Below are 18,862 nucleotides of genomic sequence, written 5' to 3'. Positions count from 1 at the left end.
TTAGTCTTGAAGGCTAGGCAATTCTCCTGCCTCTACTTCCATGTACTGAGACTACAATGTATCACTAAGCAAGCCTCATATGGCTTAATTCTGCCACCATCACAGCTTATATTTGGCCCTTTGTGCTGACATGTCCAGAGAGATAACTACAGGGACCCTTACATCCTTGTCCTATTTAGACAAAGAGTATAATGACAGATGATGCAGGGATGCTATGTAGCAAGGCCTGGGATCTGGTCCCACAGTCATACCGTTAGCGACATGATCAAGGCAGATTAGACCAAACTGCCTGGTGTTTCACCATTCACTCCTCAGTAGGCAAGGGCTGGGAGGCTGCTCCACTTGTGCCAACTAAAGCAAGGTTCTTTAGGGTTACAGCAACCACCGAGACCAGAGGTGGCAGCTTACAGGTCTGAGGACTTCATGCACACTGCCTCTGTACAATCATTCCACTCACAAGATCCAAGGTTTGGGGAGTACAGATAGCAGACTACACAAACCTGGTGTCTCAAGACCAAACACAGGGCCCTTGCAAACAATCAGGGAAGTCCAGGGGGCCAGGCCTACAGCCCTGACAAGCAGAGACTACAGACTTTGGAATGAGAATAGCCACATGAGCTCATTCCGGCTTCTGAGGAAAAATGAAATCGGAACCCTAACAACTATACAATAGGCTTTATCACGATTCAAGAGTCCTTTTAAAGTATTCTCTTTAAACACTTCTCTGGAAAAACAGGTTCTTTCTCTGTGCTGGGGTGGGTGGGGAAGTCTCCCGGGGACACAGAGATAAGATCTCTTGGCTGTAACACACACCTTCCTCCGCCCACCATCCTCTAGGAGATTCCAGGAATGCTGGCAACCCTGTGGCTTTCTTTTGGGGAAGCCCTTAGGGAGCCCCTAATCCAAAATTAGGATCTGTGGAAAACATCCTGGTGGAAGCGGGCTCCTCACCTCATTCCAGTTTGGCTCAGTTGTGTCCCTGTAGACTCGAGTCTTTGCTTTATTCACAAAATATCCAAAGGAATCCACCTCCAGGGTGCAGTACAGATCTGTGAGAAAGTGACAGGGAGAGTGTGACTAATTTCTACACTGCCAGCCTCTTCTTAAGAGCAGGTGCTATTTACCAAATCAGGAAACAAGGGTCTATCCTTCATAAAATAACCCTAACAGTGGCTGGCACGAACCTGGCCCCTTGTGCAATTCCCCTGGTCCTGCCAGAGGAGTTGGGAAACAGTACCACTACTGCTGCTATTATTACTATTACTACTATTATTACTATTACTATTACTACTACTACTACTACTTCTTCTTCTTCTTCTTCTTCTCCTCCTCCTCCTCCTCTCCCTCCTCCTCCTCCTCCCTTTGTTTTTGTTTTGTTTTTTTCAAGACAGGATTTCTCTGTGTAGCCCTGGCTATCCTGGAACTCACTCTGTAGACCAGGCTGGCCTGGAACTCAGAAATCCACCTGCCTCTGCCTCTCAAGTGCTGGGATTAAAGGCGTGCGCCACCATTGCCCAGAAAACAGTACTTTTAAAAACGCCCACTTCCATATAGCTCAGTAATTGGTTGCCAAAGCCCCTTCAGTGACAGGGAACCTATGCTGGGTCTGCAGAGAGGAAGGGGACGGAGGCACCAGCAGCCAGGGCTGGGTGAGAGATGTTGCAAAGAGTAGCCACAGCAGACGTCCCCTATCCCGGAACTGGAGACTCAAGGGAAGCTCCTATGATCTGAGCAGAGCCTGATATGAATGTCACCAGGCAGAAGTAGTGCACAGGAAGTTCTACACCTTCACAGGAAGAAAAGGAGGCACCTGTCTGGCTGTGTGTGTGATCTGGTCAACTCTAAGTGGCAAAGGGCAGAAGGGAGGAAGTTCTGCATTTTAGAAAAGACCCGGATGAGGAGCTAGGGAGGCCACATCAAAGACTTTGAGGCAATATAGACCAAGATGAAGTGCCATGATGTACCATGATGGATAATGACATTTGACTATGGTGGAACAGGATAGCTATCAATGACAGTGTCAAGAGTCCAGACAAATAGATTGAGACATGGGTGGGGGATGGCATCAGGCTTACAGCAAAGAGTCACAAAGTGGAACAGAGGCTGCAAGTGACTAGGTTTGGCTTGGGAATGTTAAGTTTAAAGAGTATGACATCACACAGAAAAGTACCATAGAAAGTCAGGAGAGGTTAAGTCCAAGTTGGAAAGGCAGCTGGGGCATCATTTTCCTGTTACTGGATGAGCCCAAGGGGCTGTGGGGAGGCCTGGTAAGGGAGGAAGATGCTCACGGCGCATCCATCTGGTTAATCTTAGCAACTCACTGGATGTATGCTCTGCAAACAAACTGCTGTGAGAGATTATCTACGCTAACTGAGATGCAAAGACCTACACTAAATGAGGGTGAGATACCTTTTGACAGATTGACTAAAAAGAGAAAGCAAGTAAGACAGTTAAGACTGTCTAGAGTAAGCTGTCCTCACTCTCTGCTTCCCTACTGGATACAATGTAACCAGCTGTCTCAAGCTCCTGCCTTTAAGACTTCCACACTATGAAGGACTATGACCCTTCTCTCCTTAAACTGCATTTGTTGGGATGTTTGTGGCAACAACCTAAAGAGTAACTAATACAAGAAAGTCTGAGCATGAGTGAAGGTCAGGGATAGGGTAGGGTGGGGTAGTGGTGGTGGTAGTGTGTATGTGTGTGTGTGTGTTCCTGTGATAGATCCGACTGTGATTCTAGGACCTCGGAACTAGTTTGTTGGAGAAATGTGGAAGAGTCTGGAACTTTGGGTTAGAAGTGCCTTTGAATGCTGTGAGCAGTTCAGTAAGTCATCCTGGTGGGAGTGTGGAGGACCAGAAGGCCCAGAGAAATTAGACAGTGGAGGCCTACCTCATTAGGTTTCAGAGAGGAACTGGGAAAGAGGCCATTCAGGTTATGATCTGGCAAATATTCAGGATATGAGTGAGGCTGAATTTAAAGAATAACAGACTAATTTGTTTCATGGAAGAAATTTCAAGGAGAGATGACATCCAGGCTTTGGTATGGCTACTGCCCATTGCTCATATCCAGACATCAAAGATGTGCAGTTTGTTAAGGAAAAGGGCTTGAACAGGTTGAAAGCTATAGCCAAGGCCAAACATGGCTGAAATTGTCAAAGACAAACCTTGTGCTTTGGACAAAAAGAAAGGTGCCCCGAGGTGAAGCAGGGCCCCATGCATCAAATTCTCCAATGTGAAGTGCAAATTCATTTGAAATGAGACAGTCTAAACTAAGTGTGGTGGTTTGAATATGCTTGGCCCATGGTAGGTGGCACTATTAGGAGGTGTGGCCTTGATGGAGTAAGTGTGGCCTTGTTGGAGGAAGTGTGTCACCATGGGGGTGGGCACTGAGGTTCTATGGTTAAGCTCCACCCAGGGTGGAAGAGATTCTCTTCCTGGCTGCCTTTGGATCAAGATGTAGAACTCTTGGCTTCTCTAGCACTAAATCTGTCCAGAAGCTGCTTTGCTTCCTAACATGATGACAATGGACTGAACCTCTGAACCTGTAAGCCAGCTCCAATTAAATGTAGTCCTTTATAAGAGCTGCTTTGGTCATGGTGTCTCTTCAAAACAATGAATCCCTAAGACACTAGGAGTGCCACCCTGCTCCTGGAAAGCAACTGTCCAGTTTCCTCAGGGTCAGTGCACAGAAGGTGAGGCAAGCAAATGTGGTGCAAGGGGGCCAGGTTCCATCCCAGGCTGGCAGCAGGGCTGTCTACATAGTACTGATTTTACGGACATGACAGATGCAAGACTGAGGGGGTCATGGGATCTTGCACAATGGTTCCAGAGAGCCACACAATGTATAACAGAGCTGTAGTGTCTTCAAGAAGGCCCCAAGAGGCCAATGAGTAAAGCCATGGGGGTAAAGCCCAAGTTGCAACAGAGACCCAGCATGCTGAAGATGCCAGGGACCATGGATAGCTACCAAGGCATGCTGCCTGTATGGGGGTAGTTCTGACCAAAGGGAGGGGCTGCATGTGGCAGAACTGGGCAGGGGAGAGGCTACCCAATGCTTTTGGAGTTCAGACAGTTCCATCATGGGTCCCGGATGCTGACTGATTTAGCTGCAGGATTTATGTTTGCCCTGCTGAATGTTAATTCTTGCTTTATTCCTTCATCCCTTGCTATGTGCCCCCCATTCTTACCTTATGCTATGATAATGTATATTCTGTGCCATTGCATGTTAGAAACATGTAACTTGTTTTTGTTTTATAGTATATCAGATAAGATTAGACTTGAGACTTTTAAGCAGTGTTGATGTTGTAAAATACTATGGGGAGTTTTGGAAGTAGAGAGTTTATGCATTTTACAGTTGAGATAGTCTTAAGGCTATGGGGGCAAGGGGCTGAAGGTTATGGCTTCAAAGTGATGTTTGGGTGTGAAGTTGACAAAGTATGGAATTTCAATAGCTAATCTTGATCATTAATAGGATGGGAGTTAGAATCACCAAGGGGGGAAATTATCTGAGAAAATTATCTAAGGACAGAGGTGAGAAGATCCATCCTAAATGCCTATGAGCATAAAAAGGACAGAGTGAGCTGAGCATTGGCCTCTGCTTCCTGAGTATGGATACAATGTGGTCACAGTCCCTATTGTGATGGACTGTACAGTCCTGTAACTGTGAGCCACAATAAAACTTTCCTTAAGTAATTGTTGCATTTTGTGTTACTTTGTATTTTCTAGTAATTTTAGAAATTGTACTTTGTAGCATCTGTCACAGCAATAAGAAAAGAAACTCACATAGGGGCCCATGAGATGGGTTAATAGGTGAAGGAGCTTGTCGCCAATGCTGAAAATGTGAGTTCAATCCCTGGGATCCACATGGTGAATCCCCCTCACATACGGTGGTTGAACTGAGAATAGCCCCTGCAGGCTCATATGTCTGAATACTAGGTTCCCAGTTGGTGAACTGCTCAGGAAGGATAAGGAGGCGTGGCCTTGTTGGAGGAGGCATGTCACTGAGGGTGGGCTCTGAGGTTTTGAAAGACTTGTACAACTCCCAGTGTGCTCTCTGCTTCTTACTGTGAGACTGCTCAGCTGCTGTTCTACCCACCTGCTGTGGTGCCTTCAATCTGCCATCAGGGACTCTGGCCATGTAAGCCCAACTAAAGGCTTTCTTTATAATTGCCTTTGTCATGGTGGCACCCATGCAGATATATGCAAATAAATAAATGTAAAAAAATTTAAAAAGGAAGCTAATGTAACAGGTAAATGCCAGTATACATACAAATGCAAAGAGAAAAAGAGTTTGACATGAATTAGCCTGTTACAGCTTCAGAGTACATCTGTACTCCAGCAGTTCATCTATAGCAACTATATGGCTTGATGGCTGTATTTTGCTTTTTTTGAGACAGGATGTCACAATGCAACCCAGACTGTCTGAGAATTCATGATCCTTCTGCCTCCTGAGTGATTGGACTGTGGGTGTGCACCACCATGTCCCACTTTGGTAATTTCTGATAAGTTAAAAAAAATTTATATAAATAATGCAATAGTTTCAGAAAATTATTGCAAATAATTTTCTGCCTCCTTGAGTCCAATCATAAGCAAGTTTCACCCTTTTAATCTGACACTCGATAGTCTGTCTGACTTCAACCTTTGCATTTTCTACAAATTTAACATACACAGAATGATACAATATCTAGATTTTTTGGTATAATTTCCTTTTGGTGTGTTCATCTAAGTTTTTTCATCTATCAATAGCCAGCTCATTCCTTTATTTTTTAAAAAAGATTTTAGATTTATTTATTTTATGTATGAGTATACTGTTGCTGTCTTTAGACACACCAGAAGAGGGCATCATGACCATTACAGCCACCTGCTGTGGTGCCTTCACTCTGGCACATGGTGGCTGCATGTGTGTATGACGTGTGAGCTGGTGCCTTTGTGTGCTCACGGTGCATGTATGGAAGTCAGAAGATGGCATCTAGGGGTAGGTTCTCCCTTTTATCATGGGTTCCAGAGACCAAACTTAGGTGCTCAGGCATGGACAGCTTTTCTACCCATTGAGCTACCTCATCAACTCGCTCCTCGTTATAAAATAAAAAAACTTAACAGCATTTTCCTAAGTGCTTGGCTTTAAGAGTTTTCCTGTATATTCTAGACAGATCCATTCCAGAATCTGTCGAGGCTCTTGTTCTGCGGCAACTGTGGCAAGGGTCAAAACTGCACTTGCCCTTTAGTCTTGTACCAAGGGCCTAAGAGCTGGGGAGGGGAGCTAGGCTAGGAGATCAGTACAGCTGCATTGTGCCACCCTCAGACAGGAAGAGCAGCTAGCTGGGAGAGAGAAGGGTGTACTCTTGTCCACTCAACACAACAGCTAAGTCTCCTCCTGCTGATGGCGTTGTGGGGCCGCTGCACAGGAGGTTAGGCTTCCTGGCATCTTGCCTCCTGCTATCAGGCTTTGGGTTCAAATTCCAGACCTAATAATTAAAAGACCTGCCAGCAGGGGGCAGCTCATGTCTGCAGGATCTGAGACAGATATCTGTGGGGGGGGGGTGGGATGGGGGGAGAAGCAGAGGAAAACAATCCCATTCCCAGCAGGCTTCAACCAGCATGGCCCCTCAAAGAATGGCACCCCCCAGTGGACAGGTGGATATCTGCCTGGCTTCCCTGGGTAGCCCAGGCGTCCTGGTCTTCTTAGGGGACAATTCTTCTTAGTTAAAGTTTACTCATAGGGTCCATCACATCCCCTCCCTGAGCTACTTACTTGAGCTCTGCTTAAAACCGGTGGCTGAGTGGACGATGACATGCAGGAAGCCGTAGAGTCCAGGAGACTCGTCATCTGTGCAAGAGACCAAAGAGGTTAACCTTGCACCTCACCAGGACGGGAGGGTAGGGCTGATCCAGCACTGGGCACAGTAGTATCACTGTCTGAGTATGTGCCCACTGTGGATTCTGCGTTTAGAATCTGAGGGTCTAGTTGGCATCAAAGCACAGGCAAAGGAGTGACCAAAACACAGCTCCAAAGCAAGGAGAGGGGTCAGGGTGACATGGGTGTGGGCAGAGGAAGCTTGTCTCTAAGCACAGACCCCTGTGCGGCACTGAATACAAAACCTTGCATGACTCAGTGTGAGCCCATGTTTACATCTACCATATGCCACAAGCCTTATGGCTATGGGGACAAAAGCTGTACAGTCAGTCACATCGACTGTCCAGCAATAGCTTCAAGGGGAGAAACTGCTCCAAACAGATCAGCTGGATATCTAGGAGCCCAGCCCTACCTTCTTTGTTGATGGTCAGTGGAATGTGGTGAACCGTCTGAAGTTTTACACATGAGTTGGTCAGCATTTGTAGCTCCACAGATGTCAGAGAGAAACTTTTGAAACCTGAGGAGGCGGAGCAGGTATGGAGACAGGTCAGGTTGGGTTGGCACTCTCGTATAGTATAGGAGGACTAGCAGGGCCCCACTTACTGGCTCCCAGTTGAAATGCAGGTTTAGCCCCAGAGCAAGATGAGGCCCTGGAGAGCCCAGGCCTGAGGGCTCCTGAGAGGATTGTCAATACTGCTTACAAACTCATGTTCACAAGCATTAACCTGCCACCGGAGTGCTGGACACATCGGTCTGGATACATCACCTTGGTAGGTCTCCCCAGACAGACATCAAGTAGCTCTGTCCTCTACTCTGCTAAGGTGGGTTTGTGTCTCTCTGTCTGGGTGCACCTCTGAGCAGGGACAGATGCTGCCAAACTGGAGATGGTTTGGATCCCCATGTTAAGCCAAGAATCTCTGAGACACAAGCCCTGGCAGAAGCCCCTTGGTCTCTTCCAGGCCACAGAAGCACTGAAAGGAAGGCATAAATGATGATCATGCCTTAGAGACGAGAGTCCAGGATGGTCAGAGGCATGCAGAGCCCACAGCTGCCTCTGCAGAAACTGAACCCCAACGCCACCTTCAACAGGAGCTGCCCTCGCACTAAGGAAAAGCCGGCCTTTGAGGACACAGTTCTTGGCTAATGGGGAGCAGCTGCAGCCCCAGGCTTTGGGGTGAGATCTACCACTCTATTCCCAACACTGTCCCAGGACCCAAAGAGCAGATAACAATTCCAGAAAAGGTAGTCACCAAGAGGAGGAATTGCCTAGAGAGGGAAGGGGCCATTCCAGTGAGGTCTAAGTGTCTTAGGGTAAGCTAGGCAGAGGACAGTGGACCAACACAGTATGGTTCCTTAGGTAGGTCCAGCCAAAGGCTCTTCCTGCATCACTGCCTGCAGAGGCAGGGCAATGGAGTCCCCAGGGGAGTAGCCGGTGAACAGAGGAGGCCCAAGGAGACTGACTGGAGATTATGCCATAAAGGCCTGGCTGTGACAGGTGAGAGGGCAGAAGGTGTGTGAGCCTGTGGAAGGAACAGCTGGCAAGAATGAGGGATTTGAGTCAGTCTAGGGTAGGAATCTCAGGTCAAAGGGCACACAGATGGGTGGGAGAGCACACAGGGGCTGGGGAGCTTTCTGTGCTTGCAGACTTAGGCGGGGCTCCACACATCTGCCCTGGGTCTAAAGCCCCTCCCCAAAGAATAGCCGAGTAGAGAAACCAGGAAGGGAGGGGAGGGGAGGGGAGGGGAGGGGAGGGGAGGGGAGGGGAGGGGAGGGGAGGGGAGAAGAGCTAGAACATCAACAATGGCCCACAGAGAATCCATCTGCCCCCAAAGGCCGAAGGCCAATGTACTGGCTGGTTTTGTGTCAACACAAGCTGGAGTTATCACAGAGAAAGGAGCCTCCCTTGAGGAAAGGCCTCCATGAGATCCAGCTGTAATTAGTAATCAAGGGTGGAAGGGACCACTGTGGGTGGGACCATCCATGGGCTGGTAGTCCTGGGTTCTATAAGAGAGCAGGCTGAGCAAGTCAGGGGAGGCAAGCCAGTAAAGAACATCCCTCCATGGCCTCTGCATCAGCTCCTGCTTCCTGACCTGCTTGAGTTCCAGTCCTGACTTCCTTTGGTGCTGAACAAACATGTGGAAGTGTAAGCTGAGTTAACCTTTTCCTCCCCAACTTGCTTCTTGGTCATGATGCTTTGTGCAGGAATAGAAACCCCTACTAAGACACCGGGTTCTCCAGGTACAGGGAAAACTCACATTTCTTCTGCTGCTCGCGGATGCTTTCTCTCCACTCGGCTCGCTCATAGTCAGAGGAGATAAGGAATGTGTAACTCTGTGGTGAGCAAAGACAAGAGCATGCCCCAGTTATCTCCAAGTCTGGCTGGATCGATACTGGGAGAACCCAGAGGGCTGTCTGAGGAGACACACACCAGCTGCCTGAGTCCAGGTGTGCTCAAGGCCAAGCTGGTTGTTTTGTACGCTCTACTGTACTGACTGTACTTGGGGCTATGGTACCCAAATCTAGTACGACTGTGTCCAGCATAGGCCTTACTTGAAATGTCCGGGTCAGGGGATGACTCTGGCAGAAGGGGGACAGCTGAAGAATATGGAGGGGTTATGAGGCAGTTCTTTAAGGTGAGGGTTGATGGCCATCCAACCTCTGCATCCAATTGGGAAGAAGACAAGACGGAGACAAGAGTCTACAAAGTCTGTCACCTGTCTTCCCTGCCGTGTGCTAAAGAGTAAATCATCTTATGTGTTCACAAGTACATATGGTGCTATGGAGGGAGTCTTGGGCTACAGATGGCACCAGACCGGAAGAGAATGTCAATGACCCTGGAGTTCCCCAGGCAGAGTTCTTGTACTCAAGGTCACATTTGCGAACACATGTACACTGCCTGCCCTATTCCCTCCCTGGAGCCCTTACCACTTCCCAGCTGTAGGAGCTGAGTCATCTGCTATGGAGACTATAAGCCCAAAGCATCATCAGAGGGATGTGTACCCTCAAGGGACATGTGACATGCTGTGGTGATCTCTTTCCGAATGGGGATGCTCCCCTGTGCTGAAGAACAGCTATTGCAAAGGGACACAAGAGCTGGGGACGGAAGGCAGCTGGGAGAGTCTGGACCACAGCTGGCACTCACCTTGCCGTTGCGACTGTGAACCCGGAAGGCCATGCTGGGGGACATTAACAGCAGCAGTGACTCCTGCTCTGACAGCTTCTTCCTCAGCCTCTCCATGACCTTGCTGCCCTTGTTTGCTCTCTGTGGAGAGAGAACAGCCCTGCCTTTTCTTCTGGAACCAATGTCACCTGCTCCTCCTCAGTTGTGGCTCGTTGCTCTCCACCTTTAACCCTGGGCTCATGTGACACAGAAATCCCATCTGCCTGCTCATACAGCCCAGGACCTTCCTTGGCTGTTGCTGGTGCCCCTTAGAGGATGTGAAGAACCTTTTTCTTAGGGCTGAGCCCCAGGACAAACTAGGGATATGCTCGTTTAGGCCCTTTCTGAAGGAGTCAGGTTGCCTTATAAAAGCAGAGGAGAGGCCTTCAGGTTTTTTTCAAAACCTGGACAATATTCGGGAGTGACTAGGACCTAGGGGACCTTTTCTGCCTGCTCCCTGTCTGCTCGGAGACACTCTACTACAGAAACCATGAATAAATGACCTATTATCTACTGTGGTCTTGGGTCTCCCTTTCTGAAGCTAGGGGGGTTTGCTACATGCTGCTAAATGTGCTACACTTGCAGTGTGGCAATGGAGGAAGGGGGCATGCAGGCTGAAGAGGACCTGTCCTGCTGCGATACCTCACCAGGGATTGAGAGAGCATCCCTGAGCTAAGGCCCTTCTGAAGATACTGCTCATTTGTGGCTAATGCCAGGGCCCCCACTCTGGCCTGGATTAACCCCGGACTCTAGGGGTTCTCATTCTCACTCTTTACTTCTAAAACTTCTATTAGTTTTCCAGAAAAAAAAATTCAGGAGCCTGTGATCCAAAGCAGCTGGAAGGGCCACACTCTCCAGCCTCTCGTCCCAGACTGCGAGCCCTCGACAGCCTAAGCAGGATGCCACTAAGTGATTACGCACATCTCCCTGGATACTGCCCGAGATCAGCATGGTGAACCTCAAAAGCTCCAGAGACAAGGACTTTGAGGTGTGACAGCTCAAGGCCATACCCTGGAGGCCTCTATCCTGCCTAGGAGTCCAGGCTCTTGGCTTTTCCAACTCCTCTTACGCAAAGCACTCAAACACTTGCATGCAAACCCAAATCAATCCATACCCTATTCCCTATACACTGCTGGGTGAACAAGGTGAAATGCACATACATTTGAAGTTCCAAATATGGAGGAGGCTGAGGTAGGAGGGCTGCTTAGGGTCAGGATACTAGCCAGGACAACTCGGCAGATTTTTTTTTTCTGGAAAACTTTTAGAAGTTTTAGAAGTATAAGGTGTGAGAATGGGGACCCTTAGTGTCTGGGGTTAATCCAGGCCAGAGTGGAGCCTGTGTTGTAGAACCCAAAAGTAAGAGAATGCTTCTTTTGTCCCAAGTATGCACCCTTTCTCTGCCTGACGCTTTTCATTTCAACTTGACGTAACTTGGGGGTGGTGGGAAATGGTCCTCCCGCCCTGTATACCTTTCTTGTTCAGGATCTGTGAGTAATAACCTTCCAGCTTGTTTCCTATAGAGGCAATATATTAAATTTACATCTTCCATGAGAAACATCAGAGCCTACCCTAGGCCAGGTTTTCTTAGGATGCAAGGATGGGGCAGAGGAAAAGATGAGAAGTGGGGAGAGGAGAGGTATAAAGTTCGGCTCTTAACATCTGAGTGATGGAGAGGCAGGCGTAAACTGGCCTTGGGTCAGGCAGGAACCACAGGTCACCCAGGAGTGCAAACAAGCCTCTGGTTCGAGAGTCTCTGGTTACATGTCAGGCACCTGGATATCAGGCAGTTTTACAGACAAGGCAAGTATCCTATAACAGGACTCTGTGGGCACCATCACCAGTAAGTCTCATTTCCCATTGGGGCTGGCTTGCTAGTGACTTTGGTATGAGAGTTCGAATTTAGTTGGAGGCTCTCAAAACAACCAGAGTCCATCTAGGATCACATGGATAGTACTCTGGGAGCTGGGAACTCTCAAGGGTTCCAGCAGATCCTGGAGACCAGCTGTGGGGCCAGACCGAGGAAGCACCTGTGTGCTGTGCACATGAGGGCTTGCTGTGCCCTCAGACTACATAGAACCTAGTACGTGCTCTCTCTGACAGTCGCACCTTCTCTCGTTGGATGTCGCTTTTGATTTGGGAGATTTTGATCTTCAAGGCATCCAGTTCCTCATCTGGCACCAGAGGGATGTTGGGTAGCGCCTCCAATTCATCCACCATCTGGAAGCTGAGGTCCGTGAGCGGAATGTACCATTTACAGTCATATTGCTGGGTTTTGCTGGGGTGGAGAGGGAGTGGAAACATTAACAGACCGACCTTTCCTTCGCTAACATTACTGCTTTTGAGGGCTCTTTACCTGACTTTAAAAGTCCGCACATGTCTCACATAACAAGCTAGGCTGAGGCTGACTGACAGCAGGCATTGGTGGCCCCAGTTTTGGACAGGATAGGACACAAGTTCAGAACCATAGAGTTTGAAAGGCTGTGATCTATCTGTTAGGATCACTTCACTTGACTGTCAGGGTGGAAGTTCCCTGCTGAGTGGATTGATTTAAGTTCATTTGCACAAAGTCAGTAAAAATGTGTAGGGGATCCCACTGTGTTCTGGTGTGTTCTAACATGATTATCTTGGCACCATTCTAACCTGATGTATCCTGGGCAAATCTCTGGTGGTGGTGGTGGTGGTGGTGGTGGTGGTGGGGTGAGAGTGTGTGCATGCGTGTGTCTATTTACTAGTGGTGGTATATATAAAACTTAGAAGGCATCACAACTTAGACAAAAATGCATATCCCTCCTAGTACTTGCCTGCTGACAGGGGAGGCTCCTGCTCCAGCCCTGCAGCCCCAGACACACACTCTTCTAAGATGATGTATGAAGAGAGCTTCCTCCAACAACACAGGAGTCATAACCTTGTCTGCCCCTCATTACAGGAGGCAAAGACAAGTCACTGGCCCTGACATCTCCAGATGGCTAGTGACAGTGCTGACTCTGAGCCTGGCTTCTTATATATACACGGCAACAATGTAAGGAGCAGGAGGCTTGGCAACACTGTTATTTATATCTTTCAGAAACCCACCCTCCCCAGCATTGTGGCGAGGGACCAGGCAGCTACAGATGGAAACAATGTAAGAGGTGGGAGGTCTGGCCACATTGTTACTCATGTCTGTCAGAAAGCCGCCCCCCTGAGCCACCAGGGACAGCGACCATCACTCACCCTCCACTCTGCTTCTTCAGCTTGGTGCAGAGGAGCAGGTCAGTGAACAGGAAGATGTGACGCAGCTTGCGGGCCCCCTCCACCAGCTCCACCATAAAGCTGTCCTTCAGCAGCTGCCGGTGCTACGGGCACAATATGGACAGGGGGCAAGTCAGGGTGACAGATATGTGGGAAGGGGGATCCTGGGCCCTCTGGGATTAGAAGGAGCAAGGAGACCACCTAGAGACCTCTTTGGGGATTTTCACTCCCTGTACCTTCTCTCAAGATTTATTTATTTATTACATGTAAGTGCACTGTAGCTGTCTTCAGACACACAAGAAGAGGGCATCAGATCTCATTACGGATGGTTGTGAGCCTCCATGTGGTTGCTGGGATTTGAACTCAGGACCTTCGGAAGAGCAGTCAGTGCCCTTAACCACTGAGCCAGCTCTCCAGCCCCCCTCCCCCCCCGCCTCTCTCTCTCTCTCTCTCTCTCTCTCTCTCTCTCTCTCTCTCTCTCTCTTCTGGTTTTTTGAGACAGGGTTTCTCTGTGTAGCCCTGGCTGTCCTGGAACTAACTTTGTAGACCAGGCTGGCCTCGAACTCAGAAATCGGCCTGCCTCTACCTCCTGAGTGCTGGGATTAAAGGCATGCGCCACCACACCCGGCTCTCTCTTTCTTTTTTAAAAAAAAGATTTTTTATTATTATAAATAAGTACACTGTAACTGTCTTCAGACACACCAGAAGAGGGCATCAGATCTCATTATGGGTGGTTGTGAGCCACCATGTGGTTGCTGGGATTTGAACTCAGGACCTCCGGAAGAGCAGTCAGTGCTCTAACCTGCTGAGTCATCTCACCAGCCCACATTAACTTTCTAAAATGTTCTGTTTATCTTATTTGCTTGCTAATAGATTCGACTGCTGGCATCTCTTTTGTCCAGCCAATTATTCCAAGCTCTTCCTAGATGCTTGGTCCATAGAAGAGCACCAGAGGATGGGGCAGAGACGGACATCACTTTGGGGTGACCAGTGCCTCCTGAGGCGTTGGCCTGAGATCAGCCACACAGAAGGGGTGCTCCTGTCAAGGGACTGTTCCTAGGCACACACAGTACTTCAGGAACTGACTGGCCAGCCTTTCAGTATGTAGTGAGAAGGTGGACCCAGGAATTCTTTGAGAAGAGGCAGTGCTGAGGGCATGAGCTGAGTCTAATGCAGAAGGCTTCAAGAAGCTGTGGGCCTATGTCTGGACCTCACCTCTGACCCCTACCCAGACAGACACCTGTTGCCTAAGCACAAAGCCAACAGAACAGGTAGGCAGCACAGGTGTGTGACATGGGTGGGCAGGGCCTAGGACAAGGATAAGAATATGAAGAGTGTCTCCCTGCAGGTCCTGAGCCTTCTCTACCTCAACAGCCCATCTGAGAACCATGCGCCAGTCCACCTCACGTGTACAGCCCAAGACGTGGCTAAGCAGGCACAATAAGGTAAGTCATCAGTGTATTAAAACAATGTTCAGACATCTCACGTGCCACGCAGAAGGCAGAGGTAGGATGAGGTACTGCTATTGTGAGCCACCCCCATGCCCAATTCAAAGATAAGAAAATGGCCCCAGAAAGGCCATCCCAAGGCAGCATTGCATACAGCAGCATGCTCGCTGACCTCAGGAGCTCACAGGCCCGCAGAAGCAGCTGGCTTCAGGAAGGCTTTCTAGAGGCTGTTTGCTCTCCATGTTGCCTGGGAAGGATCTGTAGGGCAGATGTTGACCACGAAGTGCACGAAAGCCTGTTGCCTACCCCAGCCTGAGGTGTAGCTGCCCCCCGCGGCCCCCAAGGAGCAGGATGCTCCCCGCCCTCATCACAGTGGACTGGGGCTGTGCAGTGCGCCCAGTGATTCCTCTGTGCCTGTCATTTCCATCGCTATAAATCCTACTTCTCACGCTCTGGTGCAGCCTGGACGGGGCCCCAGCCATCCCCTGGCATGGAGAGATGGTGACATGTCACCAATACAGGTAGCTCAGTTCATCATGGCTGCCTGATTGCTTGCACAAGACAGCCAAGTATTTCCTACAGATGGGTGTCCATGTGGAAGGACAGGAAGACGACCAGCATGCTAAGATCATGACTCTCTCCCTCTCTCACACACACACACCTCCACAGGGTGGAAGGCTTTCTGGGTGAGAGTAGCTACAAGATTCAAGAAACCATATCTGTGCATTTGTCTTTGGGGGCTGCGATCCTAGCCTTTAACGGCTGAGCTATCTCCCCAGCGCAACGCTATACACATGTAGAAATGTGTGAGGCTGGGGGGGGGGCAGATTCTAGAGACTGGGTATCTAGATTTTTAGGTCAGTGGTAGAAATACAGGAGGGTACTAGGGCACTAACATCCACCCAGGAATGACTGTATGGCTGCTTCCTCAGTAAGGACACAGAAGTGGGTCTCCAGACCACCAGGTGGCAGTCTTTTCTCTATACAAAGTAACTGAATTTTTTGTAATAACCAGCAGAGGGAATCCTAAGATCAGCCTAGAAGCTGTGGGTCCGTAATGTTCAGAGGAGAGTCCCCTGGCACTGAATGCTCTCTCAATGGCATGCCCGCTTAAGAGGTTCTAAGAGGCAGACTTAGCTTGGTCCTGGCAAGTACTTTTGATATCTCAACTGTTACTAAATCCCTCTCTCCAGCTTTGTCACGGGGCCCTTAAGTACTTCCTAGCTAGCTCTGCTACCCTGGCCCTCAGTTCTGGGAAAGTTATTCCAGGAGTGTGCAAGTTACTGACTGTGAGAAGGAACATGGGCTCTTGCTTCTGAACCTCAGGGCATAGGCAGTTCCACCCCAACAGGACATCCAGCAGCCAGGGAGGAAGGCCATGCAGCCTTGGGACAGCAGGTGGGGTCCCAAACATTAACAATAGCCCATCCAAGAAGGGAGGCTGGGAATCAGAATGGAGGGGTCAGAGGGTGAAGGGGGAGACAGGGAAGTCCCCAGTCCTATAGGATGGGGACTGTCTCAGGCACGGAGGACCAAGTCTTAAGGCTGGCAGCAGTTTTGCCTTGCTTTATGGTCAAGATCCCTGATTTCGGGAAATATTCCTCCTCCATAGCTCAGGAGGTCGGCCAGGCCAGGCTCAACGCTGCTCTGAGCCTAGCTGGATCTACCATGTGGGGAGCGGCTAACATGGCCTCACTTCTATTGTCCTCTATCTCTTTCCTCCTGGGAAACAGCTGCCTTGTCCCTCTGACCATTAACTAAGAAGCCTCCCCCGCTTCTGAGTCATCATCACCTGTGCGGCCTCCTCCGTCCCCTCCTGGGACCCTGGCTCCTGTGTAGACTCTGGTCAGTCAGGTCTGGCTGGACCAGCTCACATGGCATCAATGGGCAGTTCAGGCTCAGTCTCTGTCTGCCCAGGAGACACCTGACTCAGAAGTGCTCGTCAGCCTGGTAGGCCCAGAAGCACAGGGTACTCAGCCATGGCTTCCTGTCCAGCCTGCTTTCTCCAGGGCACATAGGAAAGGTCAAGGCTAAGCCACCTCTGCTAGCAGCCTCAACAGTGTGCTGAAAACTCATCAGGCCAGCCAGTACAGCCTCCCACCCCACCCCTGTCCCAATACAGAGCTAAAGGACAGACAGATAGCCCAGGACTTTCCTGGACCCAGATCTAGAGTCCGTAACTCAGAGGGACTGGTTGGCTGAAATGGCCAGAGTGTGTGCATGAGGGAAGAGGGAGAGACCCAGTGATGTGTGCATGCTCCTGTGAGTGAGAGAGACTGTCCATATGTGTGTTGGCATTCCTTCTAGGCTCCACCCCAGTTACTAGGCAACAGCCAGGTATGCCTGACTCACTATAAAAGGGGGCTGCTTGCCCCCTCCTCACTCTCTTTTCTTGCTCTTTTCCCCCTCCGTCCCTTCTCTCCCCATTTCCCTCCCCCCTGCACATACTCACTGCTGGCCTCTACTTCCCTCCCCCTCCCCTCCCTCTGTCCCTACTGCCCCACCAACTCCTCTCCCCATGCTACAAATAAGCTCTAGTCTATACTCTATGCCTGTCATACTTCAGGGGGAAGGGATGCCTCAGCAGAGGGACCCCCTTCCTCCTCACCATACTGCACCTCTACCAAGCATTCCCATTCTTCTCTTTCTTCTTTATAAAACACAACAGTGTGGGTCCTGCTTGCTCTGTGTGGTGTGTTGGCAGGAGACCCTATGCAGGTGTCTGTGTCCCCATAGCGCAGGGCAGAGCAATGGATGACAATCTGTGTGTGTTTTTTATGTGGAGGGAGGGGGTACTCCCTAGGCGTTCCTCTACGTTCACGTAGTAATTACTAGCTACAAGGGACACCACTGCCTGCCACTTAAGCAGTGACGTGGCCGGGCACCCTGGGAGTGAGGGGCGACCCGGGATTCCCTCCTGCCCATCCAGGGCCTCCCACTCTGTGGATGTAACATACACACCCTCTCTCTCCTTGCTGCACCATGGTTACTTCATCTCAGCCTTGGTTTCTGTCAGGCTGGGTGGCTGGGGCAGGGGCTGAACTGTAACTCAATGACAAAGGGCTCACCTGGGACAAACAAGGCCCTGGGTTCCAAGTTAGTGCCACAGACTGAAGAAGTAAAGTGAAGAGGGAAAGGCCTGCTTGGTGGCATTTTTTTGTGGGGGAGTGGGGAAGAGTAAATGAAACAACATACCCATAGGACCTCACAGGGGGTACTACTGGGCACCACTTGCTGGGGCTTTCATGGTACTGAGGACTGCGCCCAGGGCTCTTGTGTCTTCTGATATTGGGGTACACTTACAGTTCTGGTCCTTCTGCTTGGGCTGTGGGCTCTGTGTCCCAGTTCATGACAGCAAGCAAGCACTGCTTACCACTCAGGGCTGGTGGGTTTGGGGGGTCTCACCCTTCCTTCTCTCACCTCTGCTCACCACCCGCTCCTTCATACCTCTTGCAAATGGGTTTGACTTTTCCAGCTATAGTTATTCAACAACTCTGTGTGTATGTGTGTGTGTGTGTGTGTGTGTGTGTGTACTTGTTGCTGGAACAGAGTCTAGGGTTTCAAGCACGATAGGCAAGTGTTCTATATACAGATATACAGATCTATATAGATCTATAGATCAGTATACATATAGATATATAGATATCTATAGAGATCTATAGATCTATATATCCTTAGTCCCCCAACTCTTTCCAAGCATCAGCAGGAACGCCTAGCGTTCTTCTCTACCTAAGCTCCTCTGACTCTTGCCCTTAGCCTTCTCTGGCACTATTCCTCTGGCTTCCTTCCTTCTTAAAGCACCTTAGGAACCCACTGCACGCCTCCCTCCACAAGGGGCCTCTAGGATCCCAGGCGGAGAACTGGGATTATTCAAATCTCTTGCAAAGCCCCAGCTGCAGACCTCAAAGGCAACAACCACTCGGAGGAAATTACCCAGCAGCAGGGATCTAGTTATCTAACTGTGAAGTTAATTCGGATAAACAAGTGTGCACCCACCCACCAGCTCACAGGGCTAGGGCCTGGAAGGAAAATGTCTGCAAGATCCTCTGATCCAGAAGCTGAGAGGAGTGCCCTGACTCCCAGTCCTGGGTGGCTCCTGGTGAATTGGGGCAAGGATTCTGGCCTGCCTGCCAGAGGCTGCTGGCCTCTGTTCAGTTTGGAAACTACATCTAAC

The 18,862-nt window shown here is 49.7% G+C and overlaps 1 protein-coding gene across 1 annotated transcript in view; it reads right to left on the bottom strand.

The window, feature by feature from the left end:
• The window catches only part of Bcr (BCR activator of RhoGEF and GTPase), a 124,317-nt gene that overhangs the window by 18,078 nt on the left and 87,377 nt on the right, over positions 1 to 18,862 (bottom strand). The window contains exons 9-15 of the mRNA XM_021173661.3: positions 13,223 to 13,344; positions 12,119 to 12,287; positions 9,995 to 10,114; positions 9,108 to 9,183; positions 7,265 to 7,369; positions 6,751 to 6,825; positions 952 to 1,049 (exon numbers count right to left, since the gene is read on the bottom strand). Coding sequence (XP_021029320.1) covers positions 952 to 1,049; positions 6,751 to 6,825; positions 7,265 to 7,369; positions 9,108 to 9,183; positions 9,995 to 10,114; positions 12,119 to 12,287; positions 13,223 to 13,344 — 765 coding nt within the window. The remainder of the gene's footprint in view (positions 1 to 951; positions 1,050 to 6,750; positions 6,826 to 7,264; positions 7,370 to 9,107; positions 9,184 to 9,994; positions 10,115 to 12,118; positions 12,288 to 13,222; positions 13,345 to 18,862) is intronic.

This window comes from Mus caroli, unplaced genomic scaffold (genome assembly GCF_978045245.1).
Source record: "Mus caroli unplaced genomic scaffold, Mus_caroli_1 scaffold_9, whole genome shotgun sequence".
In the NCBI taxonomy this organism is placed as follows: Eukaryota; Metazoa; Chordata; class Mammalia; order Rodentia; family Muridae; genus Mus; species Mus caroli.
Note: the sequence above shows the minus strand (reverse complement) of the source record. Positions and strands in the feature narration are given on the sequence as shown.